At 44.5% G+C, this 23,773-nt stretch overlaps 1 protein-coding gene across 4 annotated transcripts in view; it reads right to left on the bottom strand.

Moving 5' to 3' along the window:
* Positions 1–1,574: 1,574 nt before the first annotated feature.
* The window catches only part of si:ch211-51h4.2, a 477,954-nt gene continuing 455,755 nt past the window's right edge, over positions 1,575–23,773 (bottom strand). For all 4 annotated transcript variants that reach the window (XM_038815048.1, XM_038815049.1, XM_038815047.1 and 1 more), the window contains 4 exons: positions 15,862–15,964; positions 13,303–13,372; positions 9,947–10,050; positions 1,575–3,894 (listed from right to left, as the gene is read on the bottom strand). In XM_038815048.1, coding sequence (XP_038670976.1) covers positions 3,738–3,894; positions 9,947–10,050; positions 13,303–13,372; positions 15,862–15,964 — 434 coding nt within the window. In that variant the 3' untranslated portion in view covers positions 1,575–3,737. The remainder of the gene's footprint in view (positions 3,895–9,946; positions 10,051–13,302; positions 13,373–15,861; positions 15,965–23,773) is intronic.

The following is a 23,773-nucleotide window of genomic DNA, read 5'->3' as shown; positions in this document are numbered from 1 at the left end:
TGATTAATGTCAGAGTCCTTTCAGGAATTGTGCAATTTTCACTTTGCTAAAAAAACGGACATTGTGCTGCAATGATAGCTGCTAAAGTAAGGTGACGTTTTGTAATTTTCAGGATGACTAAGGATTATCTCATGTCTGAATATTCTTGTGGAAATGACCGTTGGTGGAGTGGTGGAGTACACCTTTGAGTGCACATACTAAGATGAAAAGCGTCTGTGGAATTATTGTTGGTGGACTTATCCAAAACTCAAAGTCAATGGACTTGTAGACCCCATTGTCTTTGAACTTGATACTTAACAAAAGAGAGACACAGAAACTCGTTAATCACAAGTTGGTATGAATTGTTGCACAATGGCTTCAGATTTCCAGACCATTCTGGGTGCACAGAAGTATTGATGATGTGATTGAAATTGTCTTCAGATAACAAATCTTGTGCTCCCAAGTACTAGATTGGTCTGGAAACTATCAGGACAAAAAGGGCCATTCCCCCAGCCAGAAGAACAGAACCCAGTTAATTCAGGCAGTAGGGGGACTAAGTTGTTTTCACTTGAAAATATTTGACTTGGCCATAACCGTGCCTGGAAATCCAACTTTGAATTATCTCAAAAGAACCATGAGAGAGAACTCATCCAAGTTTGCAAGTTTACATCTTAAAGGACTCAATTTGAGTATTTGCTTCTTGCATTCTGTTAACATTCAAGCTGCATGCTTTATTCTCTAGAATCCACTTTTACTCGTGTGTCTCTGTGCAAAGAGGCACACAGATGGGTAGCTACTTAGCTACTTGAGGAGTTCTCTAAACACCAGGTGATCCAACAATTATTATCCAGAGATAATCTTTTCCATATTCCATTGCTTTCCAAAAATGCAACTAATGCTGTCTTGAAGGACTGCAGCTAAATTAGTCCACTACCACCTTGTATAGTATTCCTAATACTTGGGATCTTGGGACTCGAGGAAACCAATCTGCCTTTTATCATTTTTTTTTAGTTCTATAATACTTCACACAGCTATTTAAGATGCTGGGAGCACTAGTCTTGATTCTAGCAAGAATGTGTACTCAAGTCAAAAATCCATATAAAGGTGAATAGGATATTGAATGACTGTCTCTTTAAAATGTGAGATAAAATTGTTATTGTTCTATCCCCATTTGATGTATTTATTTATTAATGTATTGTAGAACATCTTGAGAGATAATGCCGCTTCCTGGCATTATGCAAAGTATTGTGGTATACTTTTTTCCCCAGATGATTGCTGTCAGACTGTGTATCTAATTAGCCTTGTAAAGAACTTGCAACCAGTTTCAAGAGTGTAGTTAAAGGGGAGAGCTATTGCTTGAAGAATGCAAAAGGCTATTCAACAAGAATATGGTCCTTTGAGACAATGCTGCACCTCCCTATTGTTTGAATCAAGCAATAGTTTTTGTGTTTTGACCTCATAAGACTTAGATTTGATTTAAAAATAAAATGCACGTCCTCTTTACACGTATTAATTCAGACAAACAAAAACATTCCATTCGTGGTGCTTTTTCTAAACGGTTTGGCAAAAATAATGCAAGCTCTACTAATCACAGCAGGGTTTATCAATAATTTATTTATTTCATTGATACATGACCAAGCAAATGACAATTATATATATATATATCTTGAAAAGAGTCATTCAGCAATGTTCATTAACAATTTATTGGATAACAGTTGAATTCTAGATCCATGGTGCAAATTTAGATCATGTTGAACTCACAGGCTTCTTTAATTATGATACTTCGGTGCAAAACAGTTTCAGAAGCAATACTTGCAGCTTTTTCACGTGGAAGATTTTTTTAATGCATACCTGTGTAAAGTGCAACAAGAAAGCACCAAAGTTCTGAGTATAAAACGCATAAGGTTAAAACTAAATGTTGTCAATTGAGAGTTGATAGCCGCACCTGGATTGTCCTGGGGAGCATATTATCATTTTAATTTAAAAACCAGATACTTAGAATTCTGACAGTGCAAAAGGGAGCTATTAGGCCCATCAAGTCTTCACCAGCGCTCTGAAAGAGCACCCTACCTTGACCCACACCCAATTTGCACATCTTTGAACACTAAGGGGGCAATTTGCCATGACCAATCCTCCTTTGGACTGTGGGAGGTAACCCATGCAGACAAGGAGAGAACATCCAAACTCCACACAGTCACCCAAGGGTGGAATTGAACCCTGGTCCCGTGCAGCAGCAGTGATTGGAATATTTCATCTGTCCTTTACATAGGATGCATAAAATGGAAATCTGCCAATGAGTGGAAGAAGCAACCTTGAAGAATTATACTGGAAAATCTTGTCACATTTTTATTTGTTATCAGTAGTTCTCACAAATCTCCTGAGTGTACTGTTTCAAAACATAACATTCCTGATCCAGCTTTACATCTAACAGAAAAGATGGACTGCAATTACAAACTACACAACTACAGTATTTCAAACCAAGTAAATTGTGATGCCAGATGCCTATGGATAAAATTCCTACTGATCTGAAGTTCCTTTCAGTTTAATGAAAGCAGCATGTTGAAAAATCTTGTACAGATAAAAGCATACAACTTTACAGCAAGTTGGCCATCACATCAGAGCTGGCTCCCTGGAAAAAGCTGCCAATCAGCAAAGTCCCCACACTATTTGTAAATTATTATTTTTCAAATATTTATTCATTCCTTTTGAAAAGCTATAATGAATTCTGCCTCCACTTTGTTGGCAGGCTTGCCTGTTGCGGTACTAACAAGAACCCTGTGTATGTGAGACAAAAAAAATCATTTAACCACACTACTTTTGATGGTGATATTTGCCCTCTAGTTACAAACCAATGCGAATTAATAGTTTCCCAGTTTATTTTATAAAAATCGTATGCTTTCCAACATTTCTCCTCTAAAGCATATTTTTTGAACTCCTCAACTATCTGCACTCTAATTTCAGTTTGTGTATCAGTAGACAATCTTCTCTGCAGGGCTCTACCATTCTTCCGACAAAAGAGTACGTGGGCGTAGACACAATATTCAAATGTGGCTTTATCAAAGATTAGCACAGATTGAGGATGCCACTTTGTTTGGTACTGTACTTGGAGAACAGAGTCTCCCATAGGCCATTTTGTTTAAAAGTGCAGGACATGTTGATAAAACTGAAAGAAGATTTCTGAATAGGTTCCAATCCAGTGATTTAAATGAATGCATATGCTCACATGGATTATAAATTCAAGTTATTTTCTTTCATAGGACTTTTGTATATGCTTGTGATTGACATAAATAACATAACAGTCTGTTTTGACAATTATTGAAAATAAGCCCTCCTTCTCAAGATGGAGGTTGCTACAAAACTCACTTTCTATTTTCCCCAATACAGCTGGAAATTAATTACACAAATAAAAGGAGTAACTGACTTTGCCAATACTTACAATCTAGAAAATTAAATACAGTTAGTCATTAACTCAAGTTCTGGGTTACAATAAATTGTAAAATGAACAGTGAAGATAATAAGTATCAAATGGAAACTGCACAGGATTACACAGATGTACATTTATCTTTGATTGCCATGAGCTTCGCTCTAGCGGTCTGTATAATTATTTCATACTTTTTCACAATAACACAATAAAAATTAGACAAAATATGCATGTGATAAAATTCCAGCCTAAACATTTTTTCTTCAAAACTGTAGCAACCAAAATGAGTCGGTGAAAAACTTCTTTTATCGAGCATTGGTCGAAGTGTTGCACATTATCACACGGTACCATTACCTGATCGTGAATAGGAATGAAGCCAACCATGTGCTAAAGTTTGATAGATGTCATATCCCACAGCAAATAGGAAATAAACTGGGAGAAGCCAATGTAACAAAAAGATCCTTGAACTCATGGGCAAGGGCACTTTAATAAGCCTAAAAAAAGTAAATAATGTGATCAATATTGCAGAATAATTCAGCAGAATATACACATGCCTCACAACCTGTTCTGCAACTTGAAGTCATTTTACAAGTGCATTCATTTACATTTGTAATCCCTAAAGTTTCAAATTCTACTCATGATTGCCTGCCTGAATGTGCAAATTATACTGGCATGTTTGTGATTGCAGTTTTAAATGAATAATATAAATAGGCTAAAACTTTTAACAGTATTGATTCCAGACCATTTATAAGATGAAAATACCCAACTGGGGACAAAATGATTTCCAGTATTTATATAAAAAACAAAATGGTGCACATGTGCTGTAAAATTATATGATTCTACATACAGCAGACTTGTTAGCTCTTGAATCACAATTAAATTTTAGGGCTGGAACCAGCTACAAACTTGCTTAAAAGTATCAACAAAAAAAAATACTGCACCACTTGATATTATTACAAGTCAATCATGGGTCAAATGGCCAATGATCCAGCTCTCCGACTACTCTTCGTCCCACATGAACGTAAACAAGTCTGCTGTCCATATCCTAACTCGGACCTGTCCCATTCGTTTAGCAAATCTAGCTCCTGGGCCAGCAATACCTGGATTTTAAATTTCCCATCTTTGTTTTCAAATTTCTCCGTGGCCTCACCCCTCCCCATCTTTAACCTCCTACGGCCTGACAACTCTGATATCTGTGCTCCTCTAATTCTACTTCTCTGCATCTCCCCAATTTTAATCACTCCACCATTGGCAGCACAGAGGACGGTGGCAGCTCTGAACCTCACTCCGGCCTCACCATCCTGTGGTGTAGCATAAGGGCCATCGAGCACCCTGAGGGAGGAGGAAGTGATGGGGCCCATGCCAGTGCTTCCCACAGGGGAGGTGACCTGACACTGGCACATCTCATGGGCCAGGGGCAGAACAGGGTGGCACATCTCTGTGACGCCCTAAAGTTGGCCATGCCCATCCAGGTCAGAGGACGGCCGCCAAGGGCATTACAGGTCAGAAGGCGTGACATGAAAATGAAATGAAAATCGCTTATTGTCACGAGTAGGCTTCAATGAAGTTACTGTGAAAAGCCCCTAGTCGCCACATTCCGGCGCCTGTCCGGGGAGGCTGGTACGGGAATCGAACCGTGCTGCTGGCCTGCTTGTTCTGCTTTAAAAGCCAGCGATTTAGCTGAGTGAGCTAAACCAGCCCCTTGGGACCCTGGCGCTGCAAAGCAGCAGTGCTAACCACTGTGCCGCCATGCTGCAGGCCGCCTTCACTTCTGATGAGGCCTGCCACTTTTCCTCCTCATCCCAAGTTATACTGCTGCACCAGTACAACCCCATCCTGATCCCTCACCTTCCCCCTCGATATGTTCCCATCCATGGCACAATTTCTGTGATATGGGGAGCCCCTATTCTCACCGCCCGTCCCTGTTGATTGCGGTACCGGTGGCTGGAGCAACCTGTATCAGCGATCGGCTCTGTGGCCGCTGTCTCCCCGGCGGGGTTCACTGTGGGTTTCCTCACCAGCTGAGCAGTGTGTTATCTCACCAGCAGGGTGGCACCTTATTGTGCAATGGAGAAGGTCACAGTGTGCCACCAATCACCTCCATGCTTGAAGGTTTGTTTGTGGGCAGGTCCTACAGATGAGGTTGAGTGAGGGAGATGGGCATCGGCTGGAGGCTTAGCTGCAGTGTGATGTGGGTCCTGGGTGTGACACGTTAGTTATGACAACCTGGCCGGGGCAGAATGGATGGGAGCAGGGGTACTGTGAACAGGCAGACATTGGACACAGCTGGTGGTCCTGTGGAGTGGGCTAGCTGATAGTATCACTGGCGATGCTCTGCCCTGTGAGTGGCAGTGTGCTAGAGAGGATGCCAGTGTATGTCTCCTTTGTTTGGGGTGAGCTCTGCTCCTCCTCTGCAGTGGGGCTGCACTTCTGATGAGTGCACTGAGGAGTGGCAGCATCTTGTGTGCCACTGATAGAGCTTGGCCACATCCATCCCATTTTTGGGTCAGTTGGGGTCGGAGGTTTTCCAGAGGTGCGGCCTGGGTGGGCTCACAAATGACCAGAGGCTCTCTAAACAATTATAGGACATAGTGAGCAGCCAGCAGTGTGAACAGCCAGCAGTGTGAGCAGTCAGCAGTGTGAACAGCCAGCAGTGTGAGCAGTCAGCAGTGTGAACAGCCAGCAGTGTGAACAGCCAGCAGTGTGAACAGCCAGCAGTGTGAACAGCCAGTAGCATCAAAGTGGTGCGTTTAAAACAAATATTGCAGCAATGGCACCACAGACTTGACACCATGTCATTTCCATCTACTACCCCCCACCCTTCCCGGCCCAGGCAGCCACCCCCAGAAAGCAGGACAATTTTGGAGAGTTTAAGAGTTCTTTTAAAATTTTCTCCCCCTCAACAGCCATGGCACCCATGCCCTACTTTTAAATCCCTACAGTAAACCGCACCCATGGGACCTCTGGGGCAGAGGAGCATGAAGTGTCCAACCCACTAATGATAATGGCTGTGTGGAGTTTGCACATTCTCCCCATGACTGCGTTAGTCTCACCTCCACAACCCAAAAAAGATATGCAGGGTAGGTGAATTGGCTACACTAGTACACTAGTGGAAAACAAAACTGGGTACACTAAGTTTTATTAAAAAAATTAGTTTTGTATGGACCAACTTGGACGGTGCGCAAATTTTGATGTTGCCACCAGTGAGGGGCCGGACCATGGTGACAGAATCGGTGCTGGGCGCAAACTTGATATGTTTTTCAATTTCGTGATTTCCCCTTCCAATCGCATTCTCGCTTCCAGAGTCGCGAAGTGGCGACTCCAGCTGATTTCATTTTATTTAATTTATTATTGTCACATGTATTAGTACACAGTGAAAAGTATTGTTTCTTGCATGTTATACAGGCAACGCATACCATACATAGGGAAGGAAGGAGAGACTACAGAATGTAATATTACTCATGATATAAATGTAAGTTTCTCTTACAGTACTCTCCTTCCTTGGCTTCACCTTTCATCACACTTGCCTTTGCATCCATCTGATTATCGGTCATCAGCAAAACTATAACTCTACCCAGCATATCATTTTCACTCCCTGTTATTCAGAGGAAGCAGAACTGCTGCAATATTCTCATTCAGTCTTCCATCACCACAGTTGTACTGTCTTCCCAGCATATTCTAATGTAACTGTAGCAGATGAAATGCCTGATGAATTGCCACTTCCTGCGCCACTGTTAAAGTTTCCAGTCTCCTAATGTCAAACAGTAATTCCACCATGTACTCTTTGCGCTCTACTATGCTCTGTGTTAGCTGTTGGTAGTGTGATCTCTACACTGGGGATATGCAATGCAGGTGAATACTAAATATGAAGCTGACCTCCCTGCAGCTCAATGCTCAAATGCCCCACTCCATTCCCATTCCAAAACTTCTATATTTATTCTCCTGCAATATAAGGGCCAAGCTCAATCCAGAAGACAATAAGACATAGAAGCAGAATTAAGCCACTCGGCACATCGAGCCTGCTCCGCCATTCAATCATGGCTGATAATTTTCTCATCTCCATTCTCCTGCCTTCTCCCCATAACCCCTGATCCCCTTATTAATCAAGGACCTATCTATCTCGGTCTTAAAATCAGTGATTTGGCCTCCACAGCCCTCTGTGGCAAAGAGTTCCACACATATAACATTCTCTGGCTGAAGAAATTCCTCCTCATCTCCGTTTTGAAGGATCGTCCCTTCAGTCTGAGATTGTGTCCTCTGCTTCTAAGTGAAATTTCCTACAAGGAAATTTGGCATGTCAGCTACGACTCTCACCAACTTTTACAGATGCACCATAGAAAGCATTCTTTCTGGTTGTATCACAGCTTGGTATGGTTCCTGCTCTGCCCAAGACCATAGGAAACTACAAAAGGTCGTGAAACCAGCCTCCCATCCATTGACTCTGTCTACAATTCCCGCTGCCTCGGAAAGGTAGCCAGCATAATTAAGGACCCCACGCATCCCGGACATACTCTCTTCCACCTTCTTCCGCCAGGAAAAAGATACCAAAGTTTGAGGTCACGTACCAACCAACTCAAGAAGTACATCCCTGGTCTTGTATTCTAGCCCTCTTGACATGAATGCTAACATTGCATTTGCCTTCTTAACTGCTGACTGAACCTGCACGTTAACCTTAAGAGAATCATGTACAAGGGCTCCCAAGTCCCTTTGTGCTTCTGATTTCCTAAGCCTTTCCCCATTTAGAAAATAGTCTGTGCCTAAATTCCTCGGCCCAAAGTGCATGACTTCACACTTTTCCACATTGTATTTCTTCTGCCACTTCATTGCCCACTCTCCTAGCTTATCCAAGTCCTTCTGCAGCCCCCTTGCTTCCTCAACTGAATCAATCATCTTTGTCACCTCCTCAAAAAACTCAATCAAGTTAGTGAGGTATGACCTCCCCTTCATAAAACCAAAATTTTCCCTCCAATTCTCAGGAGTCAACATAAACTACCATGAGTATCTGAATGCCTCACTTAAGAACACCCTCATTTCCTTTCGCACTCCAACATATAAGAGAATTGTATTTTCAAATAAACTGATCAGAAAATGACAGGATAATCTGGGTGTGGAAGCACTGGGGATGTGGTAGTGCAATGTTGAAGGCTACCAATCCTATCGCTCCCTCAACCAGTGACAGCAAATAGTGTGGAGGACAGCCTTCGATTACAGGAAGATATAGATGGGCTGGTCAGACAGGCCGATCAGTGGAATTCACCCAGATAAGTGTGAGGTGATGCACTTGGGCAGGACAAACGGGGCAAGGGAACACATGATAAATGGCAGGATCCTGGTAAGCACCGAGGATCAGAGGGACCTTGGTGTGCATGTACACCGGTCCCTTAAGGTAGCAGGGCAGGTAGGTACAGTGGTTAAGAAGGCATATGCTTTATTTGCCTTTATTAGTCGAGGCATAGAATTTAAGAGCATGGAGGATATGGTGGAACTGTATAAAACATTGGTTGCACTACAGCTAGGGTATTGTGTGCAGCTCTGGAATCCATATTATAGAAGGGATGTCATAACACTGGAAAGGGTGCAGAGGAGATTTACCACAATGCTGTCTGGGCTGGACAGTTTTAGCTATGAAGAGAGATTGGATAGACTGGGTTGTTTTCCTTGGAGGAGAGGAGACTGAGAGGGACATGATTACTTAGAAGTATGAGGGGCATAGATAGAATAAACAGGAATAAACTTTCCCCTTGGTGGAGGGATCAATGATTTAAGGTAAGGGGCAGAAGGTTTAGAGGGGATGTGAGGAAAAGCTTTTTCACCTAGAGGGTGGTCGGAGTCTGGAACTCACTGCCTGGAGGCAGAGATCCTCATAATATTTAAGAAGTATTTAGATATTCACTTGCGATGCCAAGGCATACAAAGCTATGGGCCAAGTGCTGGAAAATGGGATTAGAATGGTGAGGTGATTGTTTTTGACTGGTGAGGACATGATGGGCCGAAGGACCTTTTCTGTGCTGTAGATCTGTACGACTCTGTGACTATAAAAATGGGAGGAATGTAAGTGGGTAGCTATTTTTCGATTAAGGGTCGGAAATAAGGGTTCTAATCCTGATCGGAAGATTTGGGCCTATTGTAGTAAGTAACGAGTGTCCCATGAATTGAATAAACACATCTATCAAGAATTGGGCTTATGCAACAAATGTGCTGAGAAATGCCAATGCCTTCACAGTTTATCAATTTCCTGTTTTTGTACCAATGTTCTTGTGCTCTATTCCCCATTCCATAACTCTGGTTATTGTCAAGATAGAATTTCATTAAAATCTCTTTGAAATTCTAAGGATGTAACATCTGCATTTCCTTGTCTATCATTGAACTGAGTCATCTCGCCCAAACAAAATCCAACCAAGTGTAACCCTTTCATATAAATCTTAAAAGGGGAATTTTTAAAGCCCCAATGAACTACTCCATCTTTGAAATTCACCAAAGTTAATTTCATTTCCCTCCCCTTGAACAGTACTTTGATTAATAGAAACAATTAGAATGCAGACTTACTTATGAGGCTCTGATCGAGCTTTCCTCAGCATCAGGAAAACAAATAGACCAGCTTCAAGATTTAAAGCAAACGAGGTGACTTTATCAAGCACAATAACAAATCCCTGTAGAAAACAATAGCAATAATGAAATATAAAATGCTAAGCCAAAATTATTCTACATTTTAAGTCCAAGGAGAGGAATTATATTTTGAGCTTTGCTTGTGATGGAGAAGGAGGATTTTGCACTAATGTGACAATCTTCATTAGCGAGGGGTTAAGTGAAGTTCTGATTGTGAAATATGAAACAACTCTTTGCCTCTTTGACCAAGTATTTGATATACTTGATCAGTAAAAGTGTATGGTGGCACAGTGGTTACCACTGCTGCCTCATATTTCCAGGGACACAGGTTCAATTCTGGCCTTCGGTGACTGTGTGGAGTTTGCACATTCTCCCCTCGTCTGCGTGGGTTTCCTCCCACAGCCCAAAAATGTGCAGGTTATAATAATTTTTATTAGTAGGCTTCCATTAACACTGCAATTAAGTGTTTTCACTACTGTGAAAATCCCATAGTCGCCACACTCTTGTGACTGTTCGGGTGCACTGAGTGAATGCCCAATTCACCTCACAAGCATGTCTTTCGGGACTTGTGGGGGGAAACTGGAGCACTCAGAGGAAACCCACACAGACACGGGGAGAACATGCAGATTCCGCACAGACAGTGACCCAAGTCAGGAATCGAATGGGACCCTGGCGCTGTGAAGCGACAGTGCTAAGCACTATGCTATCGTGCCAGGTGGATTGGTCATGCTAAATTGCCCATTGGTGTCCAACGGTTAGGTGAGGTTACGGGGATGGGACGTGGGGCGAGCTAGGGTGCTCTTCCATGGGTCGGTGTAGATTTGATGGCCATAAGGCATCCTTCTGCCCAGGTAGGAATTTGATATATATGTGGTTATACGTAAGCTCATTGGAGACATGTTACATTCCATTCCCATCTCTACAAATTTTAAATGCCAAAAATCTCACTTTCAAAAACTAAAGCAAATATTGTACAAAAGATAATCTTGACTATACTTTGTGTGCTAAAGTAAATTGCCACAACCCTGTGGAATAGATAATTCCAAAGATTCACAACCTTTAGAGTGAAGTAATTTCTCCTCATCTCAGTGTGTTGCCCGACTAAAAGTGATACCAACTTTTTAGAGTAGTTACATGCATGGAATGACATAGAAATCCAGAAGTTACTGTCAGTGATTCTACACTTTCTACGCTTTCCCAGGGAGTGCAATCAAATAAATTGATGAATTGACACTCTTCAGTGATCAGCAACGCTGTAAAAACCTTTGAAAAAGTTGCAGCTTGTTAAATGATGCGTAACTGGGTTTTTTAATGACACACTGACTTCATAATTACTGCTGAAAACCAGTAGCTGAAAAGCTAATCTTATATTTCTGGAATATCAAACTTTTCCATTGCGATAAACATTCCTAATTTAAGCATTTTTAAAGGTTGGTTGTATTGATATTTTGGCTTATGTCTGAATCCAATAATCATTTATTTTGCTCTCTGAAAATTTAAAAGTGAAGAATAAGTTTTCTGGTTAGCGGGCTGTGGGAATGATTTGATGTGATTGGCTGTCAGTGGTTTACCGCTGGTGCTAATTGGTGGGTCGCCAATATAGGAGTGTGCTATTTGTTAACTATTTTGTTTTCTATAAGGAAGCACTTTGTCTCCCTTGGGAAGTCTTGATAATTCAATTCAACGTGCTTGATTATAAAATCCACTTTTGGTCACTCTTCTGGATGTGGTCATTGTCTGATTACTTCATTAGGTTCTGAAATATGTTCTACCCTTTTTCTCCCCTCGCCCGAATTTAAATTGCTTGCTTTCATCCTGGTCTGAATCCCCAAGGAGGACAAAATGTTTTATTAAATTTTCTGACCTGATGAATAAATGAGTGGTTCCAAGATGGGTGGGGAGTTTACTGCACCGTAGAACACAATCACCCACTTTGCGCCCACCAATGTGGTTAGTTAACAATTTGATTCAAGGGGCGGGATTCTCCGGGAATTGGTGGGGCGGGCAGAAACGGCGCAGTGGAGTGGCGGGAACCATTCCGGCGTCGGGCTGTCCCAAAGGTGAGGAATCCTCCGCACCTTCAGGGGCTAGAATGGCACTGTGGTTTGTGCCCCGCCGGCCGGCGTGGAAGGCCTTTGGTGCTACGCCAGCCGTGGCCGAAGGGACTCCGCCGGCCGGCGCGGGTCCGTGCATGCGCGGGAGCGCTAGTGTCTGCTGACGTCATCCCTGAGCATGCAAGGGGGGTTCACCTTTGCACCAGCCATTGTGGAGGCCTACACGGCCGGAGCGTAGAAATAGAGTGCCCCCATGTCACAGGACCGCCCGCGGATTAGTGGGCCCCGACCGCGGACCAGGCCATGGTGGGGCACCCCCCGGGGCCAGATCACCCCGCACACCCCCAGGACCCCGGAGCCCAATGAGCTGAGTCCCGCCGGTAGGGACCTACCTTGATTTATGCCGGTGGGACCCGGCAAAAACAGGCGGGAACTCGGCCCATCGTGGGCCAGAGAATTTCAGCGGCCCCGGGACCCATTGAGTCGCGCCGGTCCCCGCCATTCTCCGAGGTGGGCGGCTAGATTCACGCCGCGGAGACTTTTGGGGGTGGGAGAATTCGGAGGCTGGCGGGGGCGGGAATCACGCCGACCCCTGGCGATTCTCCAACTCTGGCGGGGGGTCGGAGAATCCCGTCCCTGGTCTCTCACCTATAGGAGACACCCAAAATGTGCCCTAGTGGAATGTTGTCTGTCATTGTATTTAAATTGGGTCAATTCCCTGGACTTCATACAATTCATAGAATCATAGAATTTTCAGTTCAGAAGGAGGCCATCCGGCCCATCGAGTCGGCATCAGCCCCTGGAAAGAGCACTCCCTCATGCCCACACCTCAGCTCCATCCACGCAACCCAGCAACCCCATCCAATCTTTTTGGACACAAAGGGCAATTTATCATGGCCAATCCACCTAACCTGCATATCTTTGGACTGTGGGAGGAAACCGGAGCACCCGGAGGAAATCCATGCAGACACGAGGAGAACGTGCAGACTCCGCACAGTGACCCAAAACCAGCATCGAACCTGGCACCCTGGAGCTATGAGGCAACGGTGCTAACCACTGTGCTACCGTGCCACCTTGTCACATTGAATCAGACCTAAAGTTTAGGCAGATCAAAGACAGTGGAATTTTAGTCTCCCAGAAACTGCTGGAACCGTAGGGTTGAATTGATGCACTATTATGGCATACATATTTACAAGATTTACTTATTAATTTCATTAATATAATTCTTCATGCCTAACTTACCTTTGGATTAGACATAGCCACCATAAAAATAATACCAAATCCCAGCAGGCAAACTAATCCTCGAGTCACACTGCAGAGGAAAGCAATTATATTGGTCACTAGACTAGTAAACATATATTTTCTAATGCAAATAATGTCACACATAAGAACAACTTACTTATAGCAACTTGAACATAAGACACTTAAATTACTTTACAAATGTATAAATTAACCTGAGATCGAGGAATGGAGGACGAAGAAGAGACTTACTGAGTGAGAAAAAGACTAAAGGGTTAGAGGAGGTGCTGTTCTATAATACCAGAGATTGCTATTCAGAGTTTCCACAGTACATTTTTAATCTTGATTTCCATTTATTGACATGAAGTTGTTTCGTCCCTTCTTGAAGCGTATTAAGATGCCTTATTCCACTATCTATACCAATACATTTCCTATTTTTTTTGTTGCCTTCTCTACTGTCAACATTCTTCGACCATAAGATATAGGAGCAGAATTAGGCCTATTGGCCCTCGAGTCTGCTCTGCCATTTGATCAGGGCTGATATGCTCTTGCTCTTCATGGCCTCACGTTAAAAATGCAGGCAGCTGACACCCACCATTCCACTCTTTCCTGAACTCTTCCACTTCCCAGACTCACTGTGGGTCTGATATTGAGACCCCCACCATCTGGTCTTTACCTTCTTTGCGACTGGTGTACTGGCTCTTGAAGTGCAACTTGAGTCCACAGGATGCTTGCTGTCTGTGTCCTGAAGACACAAGAAGATCAACTTTGTATGGTTCTCTTGCATGTCAGTTACTGCCAACCAGTTTGTGGTTGTCACTGGGTTTGTGCCCCTAGATCCAATATCTAGGCTCACGTGCCTGCCATTTTAAATAAATAACTCAATTAGCCATTTCTTGGGTTGAGCACTTTAAAAAGTGTTATGTCATTCGAGATGTGGGAATGCTCCCTAATCTGCAGACTGAAGGTGCTCCCATGTTCATTAACATGCCTTAGTCCCAACTTTATAAGTGCTGCCGCTATTGTAAAAGTTTGCATTTTTCCACTTCCCACACCAACCATCCCATATTCTGAGTGAGACTGCCAAGCAATATTGAATTACCAGAAATTCTGTACTGTGGATTCAATTTGTTTTTAAATCACCAATTAATTTCTAACCTTTATTTCCACCATATAATAAAGTGTACACCACACATTCTATCAGGCGTTTATCACCATTTTCTGTTGTTAAAAGGTATTTTAAAACTATTTCTAATGCATAATTTTGATTCTCTACTGCTATTATTGTGACTAACCTTTTCTTAAATATCTTCTTGCTTGCTCAAAGAAATTCTGCCTCATCTTTTATTATTCTCTTTCAAACTCTTCCAATTTATTTTACAAATAGTTATCAAATTTCAGGAACCAGCATCAAGTAAAACGACTTGTCATGTGGCTAGATATGAATATAGATACGGTGGGTAGAGATCGATACGGTGAAAGTAAATTTTAGATCATAGGAGAAATGGTGATTGGCAATGAAATGATGATTACACAACTGAAGTCCACAGTATATCGACATGGCAATATATTTTGAAAAACACTTATTGACAATTCTGATGGATTTATTAAATCACTTAAATGAGCAGTTTTACCAAATATGAAATATAGTTTAAGTTTTAATCTGTAAATTTTCAGTCAGAAATAAATCAATGAACTTTCATATGCACATATTTGAATCATTGATATTTGGCTCGAGTGGATTAAAAATCAAAAACTAATTTATCACAGTGTGAATAACTATGTGAGTATTTTCATTTATAGTCGCAAGGTGAAAATGAATGAAAAAAACATTTGAAAAGATCTTCTCTTTTTACTTCATTTTACTGTGTACTTCTAATGAAATATCCGCAAGTGGGATTTTCTCAGCCCCAGGCTTGTAGGCGGTGGAGCAGTAAAGCATTGGAGCCTGTCTCTGGACAGCTCTGCAGGGGGAGTTCCCAGCAGCCGGCCCAGATGCAGAACTGCCTGATTATGGATTATTTTGCTGGTGATGAGTGCCCCCAACCACTTGGGGAAGGCTTTACCTTCATGGAGGTAACCTTCCTGCAGTCGTCCAGAAAGGCACTGGAGCTAGAGGGGCCCACAGGAGGGAAGACCACACTTGTGGCCACCTCGGGGTGTCTGCCTGTTTTGCTCCTCCAATTTTAATTATTTTACTTACCCCCTCCAAGGGTGCCTCCATGTTCAGGTGACAGATCTCCAAACTGCCTCAGCAACCCCATCTAGAAGGGCCAGCAGTATTAGCATCATGCCTACGTCCCGTAAAATTGCTGAGCTTATCTTGTTGCTAGCAAACACAGGCTTGGGGCCCATATCTAGTCCAGATGCAATGTCCTGAAGCCAGTGTATAAAATCCTGCACAACAATCAGAGTGGCTCTGATGGTTGTGAATATGAGCTAAGGTGTTATATTGTCTTAACCACCTGATGTTTTGTGTACCGGCAATTTTTCATTATAATTCAAAGCGGTTACTTTTTGAGGCCATTATGATTGTTACTGTAAGATCAACTGTTCCTTTACCTTTTTAAACCACCAATCTTAATTATATGCAAGTGAGGGGTTTCACATCGTTCAGAAGCCTTCTCACATTTTTTGTTCCAGAAGGAATCCACCCAGCCTTCCACTGTAGCAAAAAGATCAGATAAAAGAAAGAAAGAAAGAATGGCTTGCATTAATTGTGTAGGTAAATAGGACCAGCATTTCAGATCTTAACTTGTAATCACTATGGGTGATTATTTTAAGTTGCATTACTACTATCAACTTACTGGTGCTACATTACAAGTCAAATTAATGAACATTTCATGTAGATGGAAGGGAGTAGCTGAAGTCTAAAGAGCTGCAATAGTATCACATGACCAGGAATTTTCTGAAGATCAGACATATACACCTTTATTCCAGAAAAGACATTCTGGGGCAAATAAGTTGAGCTAGATTTCACATCATACCAAAGGTTCTTGAACCATTTACCAAAACTCTTGTGACTGGTTACAAGTTCATGATAATATCTCCATCCCTGTTGGAACCTCAGTGGTCAGGGCCTGAATTCTCCATTGCCCGACGCTGATAGAAGGTTTCACAATCTGGCAGAGAACGACGCATCAGCCGAAAAACAGAATCCATGCTGGGTGGCAATCCCATTCCGATGCTCCACGCCCCCTCCCCCCGCTGACAGCGGCAGCGTGGTACACCCGCCATGTCGGCAGCAACATGCATATAGGTGATTTTCACCCATTTGCATCTGATAAAGGGGCTGGAAGCCCGATTCTCCAGCCTCCTGTGATGCTCCAGCTCTCTCAGCTGTGTGTTACGTGGGCGTGATTTGGTTCAAGTAACTACAAGCAGGGCCATGGCCCTTGAGGGGAACAAGGAACTAAGCAAATGTTTTGGGCTTGCTGGGGAGCGTTTGCCCAGACCTCATGAAGTAGTGGGGAACGACTTTGTGGCAAACGCGTGGACTCAGGGTGTCCCCCTCAGAATGCCCTGGCTGAAACCCTCATTGCTTCATCAATTAATTTAAACCCACCCCCTAGCTGCAACTTACAGGCTCCTGGTTGTTGAGACTGCTGACTGCCGACAGTATCCTGAAAATGATCGGAGGGCTTCCAGCCAAGTGGAAACCCACCCACAAGCCCATCTGGATACCCTCCTACCCAGTGGATGGTATGGCCATGCTCAAGGGATGGGTATGGCCATGCTCAGTTGCCGGGCCACCAGGTGTTGGCACTTCTCAGTGCACTCCCCAGAAGCATATCCCCACAGCAGAGAAAGCAGAGGATTAGCAGCGGCCATCACAATCAAAGGACACATGCACTGTGGCCGTTCGAACCCTCCCTGGCACACTGTCCCTCTCAGAGTAAAGGCCACATCAGTGACACTATCAGCTAGCCCACCCTTGAGGATCATGAGGTGTCTCCAAGCCCTGCCTGTCCACCACGCCTCTGATCCTAACGATCCCATCCCCTGCCGGGGGACCCGATCAGCTCCCTGTCACAGCCTGAGTTGCTCCACATAACACTGCAGCTAACGTCCCAGCAAATGCACAAATCCCTCGCTCACCCCTAACTGTCGGAACTGTCTGCACATCAGGCTTTAGCATGAAGGTGAATGGCTGCACAGTATGAACGTCTCCACCACAGAATCTCCTGGGGTGATAGCCCAATGCCCACCCAATGAGGAGACCCACAGTAGACCACATTGGGAAAAATAGGACAGCGGCCACAGAGCCTACCACCAACTGCAGCCACTGGTACCTCTGTTGGCAGGGACAGGTAGTGAGGATAGAGGCTCCCCACTCACAGACTGGGTGCCATCTGGGGAGATGGTGAACGGTTAAAGCTAACTCACTGAGGATGCTGTCATACAAGAGGGCTCGCACTGCTGCCCCATGCCCAGCTACTTCTCGGTGAGGGTGCAACTATGTGGGTATTTAATGTTTCATGGGCGCCCTGACCACCGCACAAACCTATCCCCAGCCCGTTCTTCACACCTGTGAAACAGAGGTTAGAGGAAGATCAGACTGGTGGTGCAAAAGTGTTTAATGGTGAGTATTTACAATATATGTGTCCTTCCCCCTTGCTATCTACTCTATACTACACCATGCCAACTTTAAAAAAAAAAAAATTTAGATTACCCAATTATTTTTTCCAATTAAGGGGCAATTTAGTGTGGCCAATCCACCTACCCTGCACATTTTTGGGTTGTGGGGGCTAAACCCACGCAGACACGGGGAGAATGTGCAAACTCCACACGGACAGTGACCCAGAGCCAGGATCGAACCTGGGACCTCAGCGCCGTGAGGCGGTTGTGCTAACCACTAGGCCACCGTGCTGCCCTACACCATGCCAACTTAAGTGTCATCTACTCTTTCATGGCCTCCCACTTCCTCTTGGTGCTACACCACGCAGCACATCAGAAGTGGAGGTGGCTTGTTGCTTGTCTCAACCTCTGCCCTGTGAACCCCTTGGTGGGTGTCCTCTGGAGGTCCTGAGCCTGGATGGGTGCAGCTGGCTTTCAAATGTCACAGGTGATGATGTGTCTTCCTGTTCTGTCCGCTGCCCATGAGATGCGCCAGCATCAGGTGGGGGAGGGGGGGAGAGATTCTAAAGGACTGAGGTGTTCCAGCACCTCCTCTGTGGGAGGTGCCATGCTACGACACCCTGGGCGAGTACACGATCAGTTCCAGCCCCCCAAGCCCCGGCGTCCAAATTAAGTGAATTAACCAACAATTCATGTTTTCCTGAGATCTTTAACCCTTGCCTGCTCCAATGAGTTACAGACACTAGATTTATAAGTAAAACATTAACTAACTGTTTGATGAATCTATAAGGAAGTAACAGGCGATGGTCTAGCAGTCTACCTTAACCCAAAACACTGTCCCACCCTCCATACAGACACACACAAGACAGTAAGGGTTGGAGAGGATTAAAAAAAAGGGAATTAAAAGAGAAGTTTAAAAAATTTTTTTTTTTATTCTCACAAGTTATGTTACATTAACACTGCAATGATGTTACTGTGAAAAGCCCCTATTTTTGAGATTATTCATCAAGTCTCCGGCTGTGGCCTCTGGGAAATTGGTTAAGAGATTGAGGTTCCACCCTTCTACTACCAGGTGAGCTTTGCAAAGGATCAGGTCGATGTGCTTCCGCGCCTCTACCACCAGATGGAGCTTCTGCCTCCTTGAGAAATTACTGAGTTTTAAATATGAAAGTTTGCAGGCCTTTCATTTGCCTGATTTCTGTGCACAATTCCGGCTATATTCTAACGAATGCTCTCAGTTTAAGCTTTAATTTGTGCTCTTCCATAATCCCTCAGATAGAGGTGAGTGAAGGCTTGTTTCCTTACTCCAAATGCCCTCCACAGTCCTGAGTGCTGCCTCTGTCCTTTCACTAGGAAAACCTTCATGGAATTGGCTTAGAGGTTTTAGAGATCGCCTGGGAGAGAGAGAAAGAACAGCAGAGAGACAGAGTGCCTCCAGTTGTGACCTGGGTGAATCTTTCTCTGAACTGACAAAATGGCCCTGGCTTCTCCTGCTCCAGACGTTTCTGAAAACCTCCACTAATGCTAGGCAACAATAGCAGATGGCTGAGAAACCCACATTCACCGAATGGCTGCTTGCCAAGTCTATCAAATCAACATAACAGGTTCTGCCACAGAACCCAAAGGGGATGTCTTGGCCTGGTCAATTAGAAAAGGGATGTTTCAGTGTGCCCAAAAACTGTAATTTAAAGAGAAGTCCCAAAATGTGCAGCAGTTAACCAGAAGACTGTAGATTGGAGGCAGACAGCAGGGCAGGAATTAAAAGGAAACACTGAGCAGACAAAGGTTTTACGACAGTACCCTAACAGCCGGCATGGGCCCCATCATCTCCTCCTCCCTCGGGGTGCCCGCTGGCCCCCAGGCTACTCCTTGGCATGGAGAGGAGGTCAGAGTGAGCACCAGAGGTGCCACCGTCACATAGTGCTGGGAGTCCGGGAGGCCCACCCTCGTCTGTCTTGATTCACTCAGCCATGGCACATCGAGACTGGGTCATGTCCTTCAGCGAGTGAGCCCTGTCCCTCACTGCCTCAGTCATTGTGGTGAATGTATTATGCCAATAATCCACCATTGTATTTGTATCTGTGCTGTTGCCCTTGTATTTGTATCTGTGCTATGATGTTGCCCTTGTGGGCTCCTCCTATAGGCCATTGTATGGCATTATCCATAGGGGAACATGTTGGGGCCTGTATGGGCTCCGCCCATGGCTCCTCCCCTTGAAGGGAGGTATAAAGAGTAGTCGACCTATAGGTGGTTCTCAGTATTGGATCAGTCGCAGGCAGGCACTGTTCTAAGTTGATTAAAGCCACAATTTACTTCTACTGTCTCGAGTGAATTGATGGTCGCATCAGTCATATCCCTCTGTCACTAGCTAAAGTCAGTCAGCATCTGGCCAATGCGCTCGGTGCCCTCAGCCATGACCCCTTTGTGAATGATCGAGGTCCTAGAGCACCACAGCAATGTCCATCTGAGCTCGGGACATGTCCAACTCTGACTGGGTACTCCTGTCCTGTGCCTCAGCCATGGACAGCACAGTGTGCCCAAGCCTGGATGCCCTGACACATGGCCCTGATGTCTGGCCCCAGGCCTTCCACCACAGATGCCACCCTTTCAGTGTTGGCCTGGGTGCCACGCATTGTCAGCACCATCTCCTGCACCTGAAAGCGGTTGGACTCTTCCAGTCATACTTGTAGATGCTCAAATTTTGCTAACACCCCCTGCTGTAGATTCTGGCTCTGCTTCTGCATCTGCAACAGTGATGGGATCACCTTTTCCAGAAGCACAATTTTGGTCTGGATGACAGTTGTTCCCTGGGATCAGGCAGCCCACGGCCGTCCACTCCCTCAGGAGTCACTGCCTCCACCTGATGCGCTGCAGCATGCGTCTGGTGCTCAGTAGAGGGTTACCCAGGAGCCTGATTGCTAACATTACCCACTGAGATGATAGTCTCTGAGATGGTGAATGCTGCAAATGAAAGCAGTGGTGAGAAGTTGGTGTCTTCTCCAGAGTCTTGCTCCGGGGTGGTTTGAGGGTGTGGATGGGAGGGGCAGCGACCCTGGAGGCCCGGCCTCATCTGATGGTGATCCTGCAACACAAAAGACATGGGGTGAGATCTTGGGAAGGACTACTCTGTGGGAGAGAGGTGACTCACTTGCTATAGAGGTATCTGTATTGCATTGGACTCTCAGTTCCTTGGCACATGCCGACCCTCACGTCGGGCACTGACCTTTCTTTGGTCTCCCCCTTGGGTTGCAGGGCTTTCCCTCTGAGGGGATGTGGGCCACTTTATCCATGGGGACACAGAAAGGCATTGTGAGATGCTGGGAGGCAGTTTTTATGGAAGGTCTGTAGTTGGAGGCTTGTATGTGCAAGGCACCTGGCCAAAGAGGACAATATATGTGTTGGAGTTTTGTGGAGCATGGGTTGTAAGGGAGATGCAGGCAGTTGGGGTATTGTTGGTCTTAATGGGTTTAGGGGCTGATGTGAGGAGTGAGGGACAGGAGTGATGCCAAAGGGTGGTTACTCACCCAAGCAGGTCTAAGGAGGTCGTTCATCTTCTTTCGGCATTTTGTTCCATTCCACCTGGTGAGGCTCCCAGCACTGACGGCCTCTGCTACCTCATCCCGGGCCATGTTGAGAATGGCAGGTTTGAGTCAATGCCCAACCTTGGGGAAGATGGTGTCCCTCCTCTCCTCAATGGTGTCCAGCATTTGGTCAATCTCCTACTCCAGGAACCTGGGAGCAGGCCTTTTAGCAGCCATCATCTCGTCTGGAATGAAATCTGTGGTGATTGTCAGGCTATTAATGTGATTCCCGACCCCAGCAGGTCAGGCGCCAGCGGGAATTGGGTGGGCTGCATGTGGGCTGTGTGGTGGCCCATTTACATGACCTGAATTTCTCCTGGCCGGCATTCCTACTGGGAGAGCGCAGAGTCCGTGATTCTACACTGGCGGCAGCACTTAATCTCCAGAATGGAGAATCCAGCCCCAGAGGTTTTCTTGCCATCTGAAGGCACAATGTTGAAGAATGGCACAGGAAGACCTTTGCTCAACATGTTAATAAGTTTGTATTGCTAAAAAATAACCGAGAAACACTCAGATTATCAAAACCTGAGCAATAGTTTATTGTCCTAAGACGCAATAAATTTAATGGTGATTACGCAGTCATTTTGTTTCAAATAATATTGTTCATTCTTCTGCACAGAATAACTTTTTGTAGGAATGTCTTGGGTGTCTCCTGAATAGAATTGATATACAATTGAAGTGTCCAACTGAGATGCTACACAGCTTACCCTGGATTGAGCTTTTTAAAAAATAAACATATATTAAGGTATTTTTAATTGTAGTATAATAACTATAACAGTAAACAGTGCAAATCCAAATATATTACATATTGCATAAATCATCTCCACCCCTAACAAGTCCCTCCTACGCAAAACAGAAAATAGCCCAACTTCCCCCCGCCCTTTAAATTTTTTCGCCTCTCCTGACAGTTAATTTTCCCCGAAGAAGTCGACAAACGGCTGCCACCTTCGGACGAACCCTAGCATTGACCCTCTTAGGGCGAACTTGATTTTCTCAAGACTGAGAAACCCAGCCATGTGACTAACCCAGGTCTCCGATTTCAGGGCTTTGAGTCCCTTCCACCAGCAATATCTGTCTCCGGGCTACCAGAGAGGCAAAGGCCAAGAAGCCAGCCTCTCTAGCCCCCTGAACTCCCAGCTCTCAGGGCCGCCTCTATCACCGGGCTTGTGGAGTACCGGGCCGGCAAGATTGGCAGAGGTGCCGTTATCAATGCCCCAGACTTGTGTCCTTACACAATGCCGCCTACACTTGCTCCCACACCGACCCCTCAAACCGACCTTCCCCTTCTCTCTCTCCCCCCCCCCCACCACAAACCCCCACTATGCACTTCCTAATCATGGCTATTTGTCGCCCAGTAATAGTTGCTAAAGTTCGGCAGCACCAGTCCACCCTCCCCTCGACTACGCTCCAGCAACACTTTCTTTGCTCACGGGGTTTTACCTGCCCACACCAAACCCAAAATCACCTTGTTTACCCATTTAAAAAAGGCCCTTGGGATAAAGATGGGAAGGCACTGGAAAACAAACAGAAATCTGGAGAGGACCGTCATTTCACAGTCTGTACCCTCCCCAACAGTGAGCATGCCCCACCTTCTAAAGTCTTCCTTCATTTGCTCTACTCGTCGGGCAGGATTGAGCTTTTGATCTGAAGCATTACTGGGTGGGGGCAGGGGGGAGGGGTGGAGCGGAATAAATGTAATTATTTTCTGAAAATCTGCAAAATAGAAATGGTGCATGCCAATGTTGTGGTGCAAAAGTTTGAGTAAATTATTGTGCATGTGACTCATGGCATTACTAATATCGTTCCATGATTTCTTGAGAACTTTTGTGTTACCCTCCCTGAATTTAATTACCATAGCTTCACCTATTATTAAAATAAATGATTATCATGAATTTCCTGAATGTACACCATTTTGCCTCTGTCAATCGGGGAAAAATAACGGTGCTAAAGACCTGTCAGCAGTGTGACTTATTCACTTTAAATGCATTTACTAATTTCATTTAAATGCCATGCATTTTGTTTGATGATTGGGATTTGTTCAAAGACAGGTTCTTAAACCATTACATTGTCATGTCAATAAAAATGTATTATTAAGTATGTTTTAAAGTTTTTTAAAATATTTCCTTTTAAGTATTGATCATTGCTCATCACAACTTTAATTAGTTACAAGGTCCCTCAAGAATAAACAATTGCCAAAAAAGCCAATTTAACAACAATTGTGTATTAATGTTTGTACAATTATGTTTAATCCATAGCAGGCGAACGATGCATCAATTGGCCTGGAGAAGATAGTCAAAGCTTTTAGAGAATATTTG

The sequence above is a fragment of the Scyliorhinus canicula genome, chromosome 13, assembly GCF_902713615.1.
Source record: "Scyliorhinus canicula chromosome 13, sScyCan1.1, whole genome shotgun sequence".
Taxonomy (NCBI): domain Eukaryota; kingdom Metazoa; phylum Chordata; class Chondrichthyes; order Carcharhiniformes; family Scyliorhinidae; genus Scyliorhinus; species Scyliorhinus canicula.
Note: the sequence above shows the minus strand (reverse complement) of the source record. Positions and strands in the feature narration are given on the sequence as shown.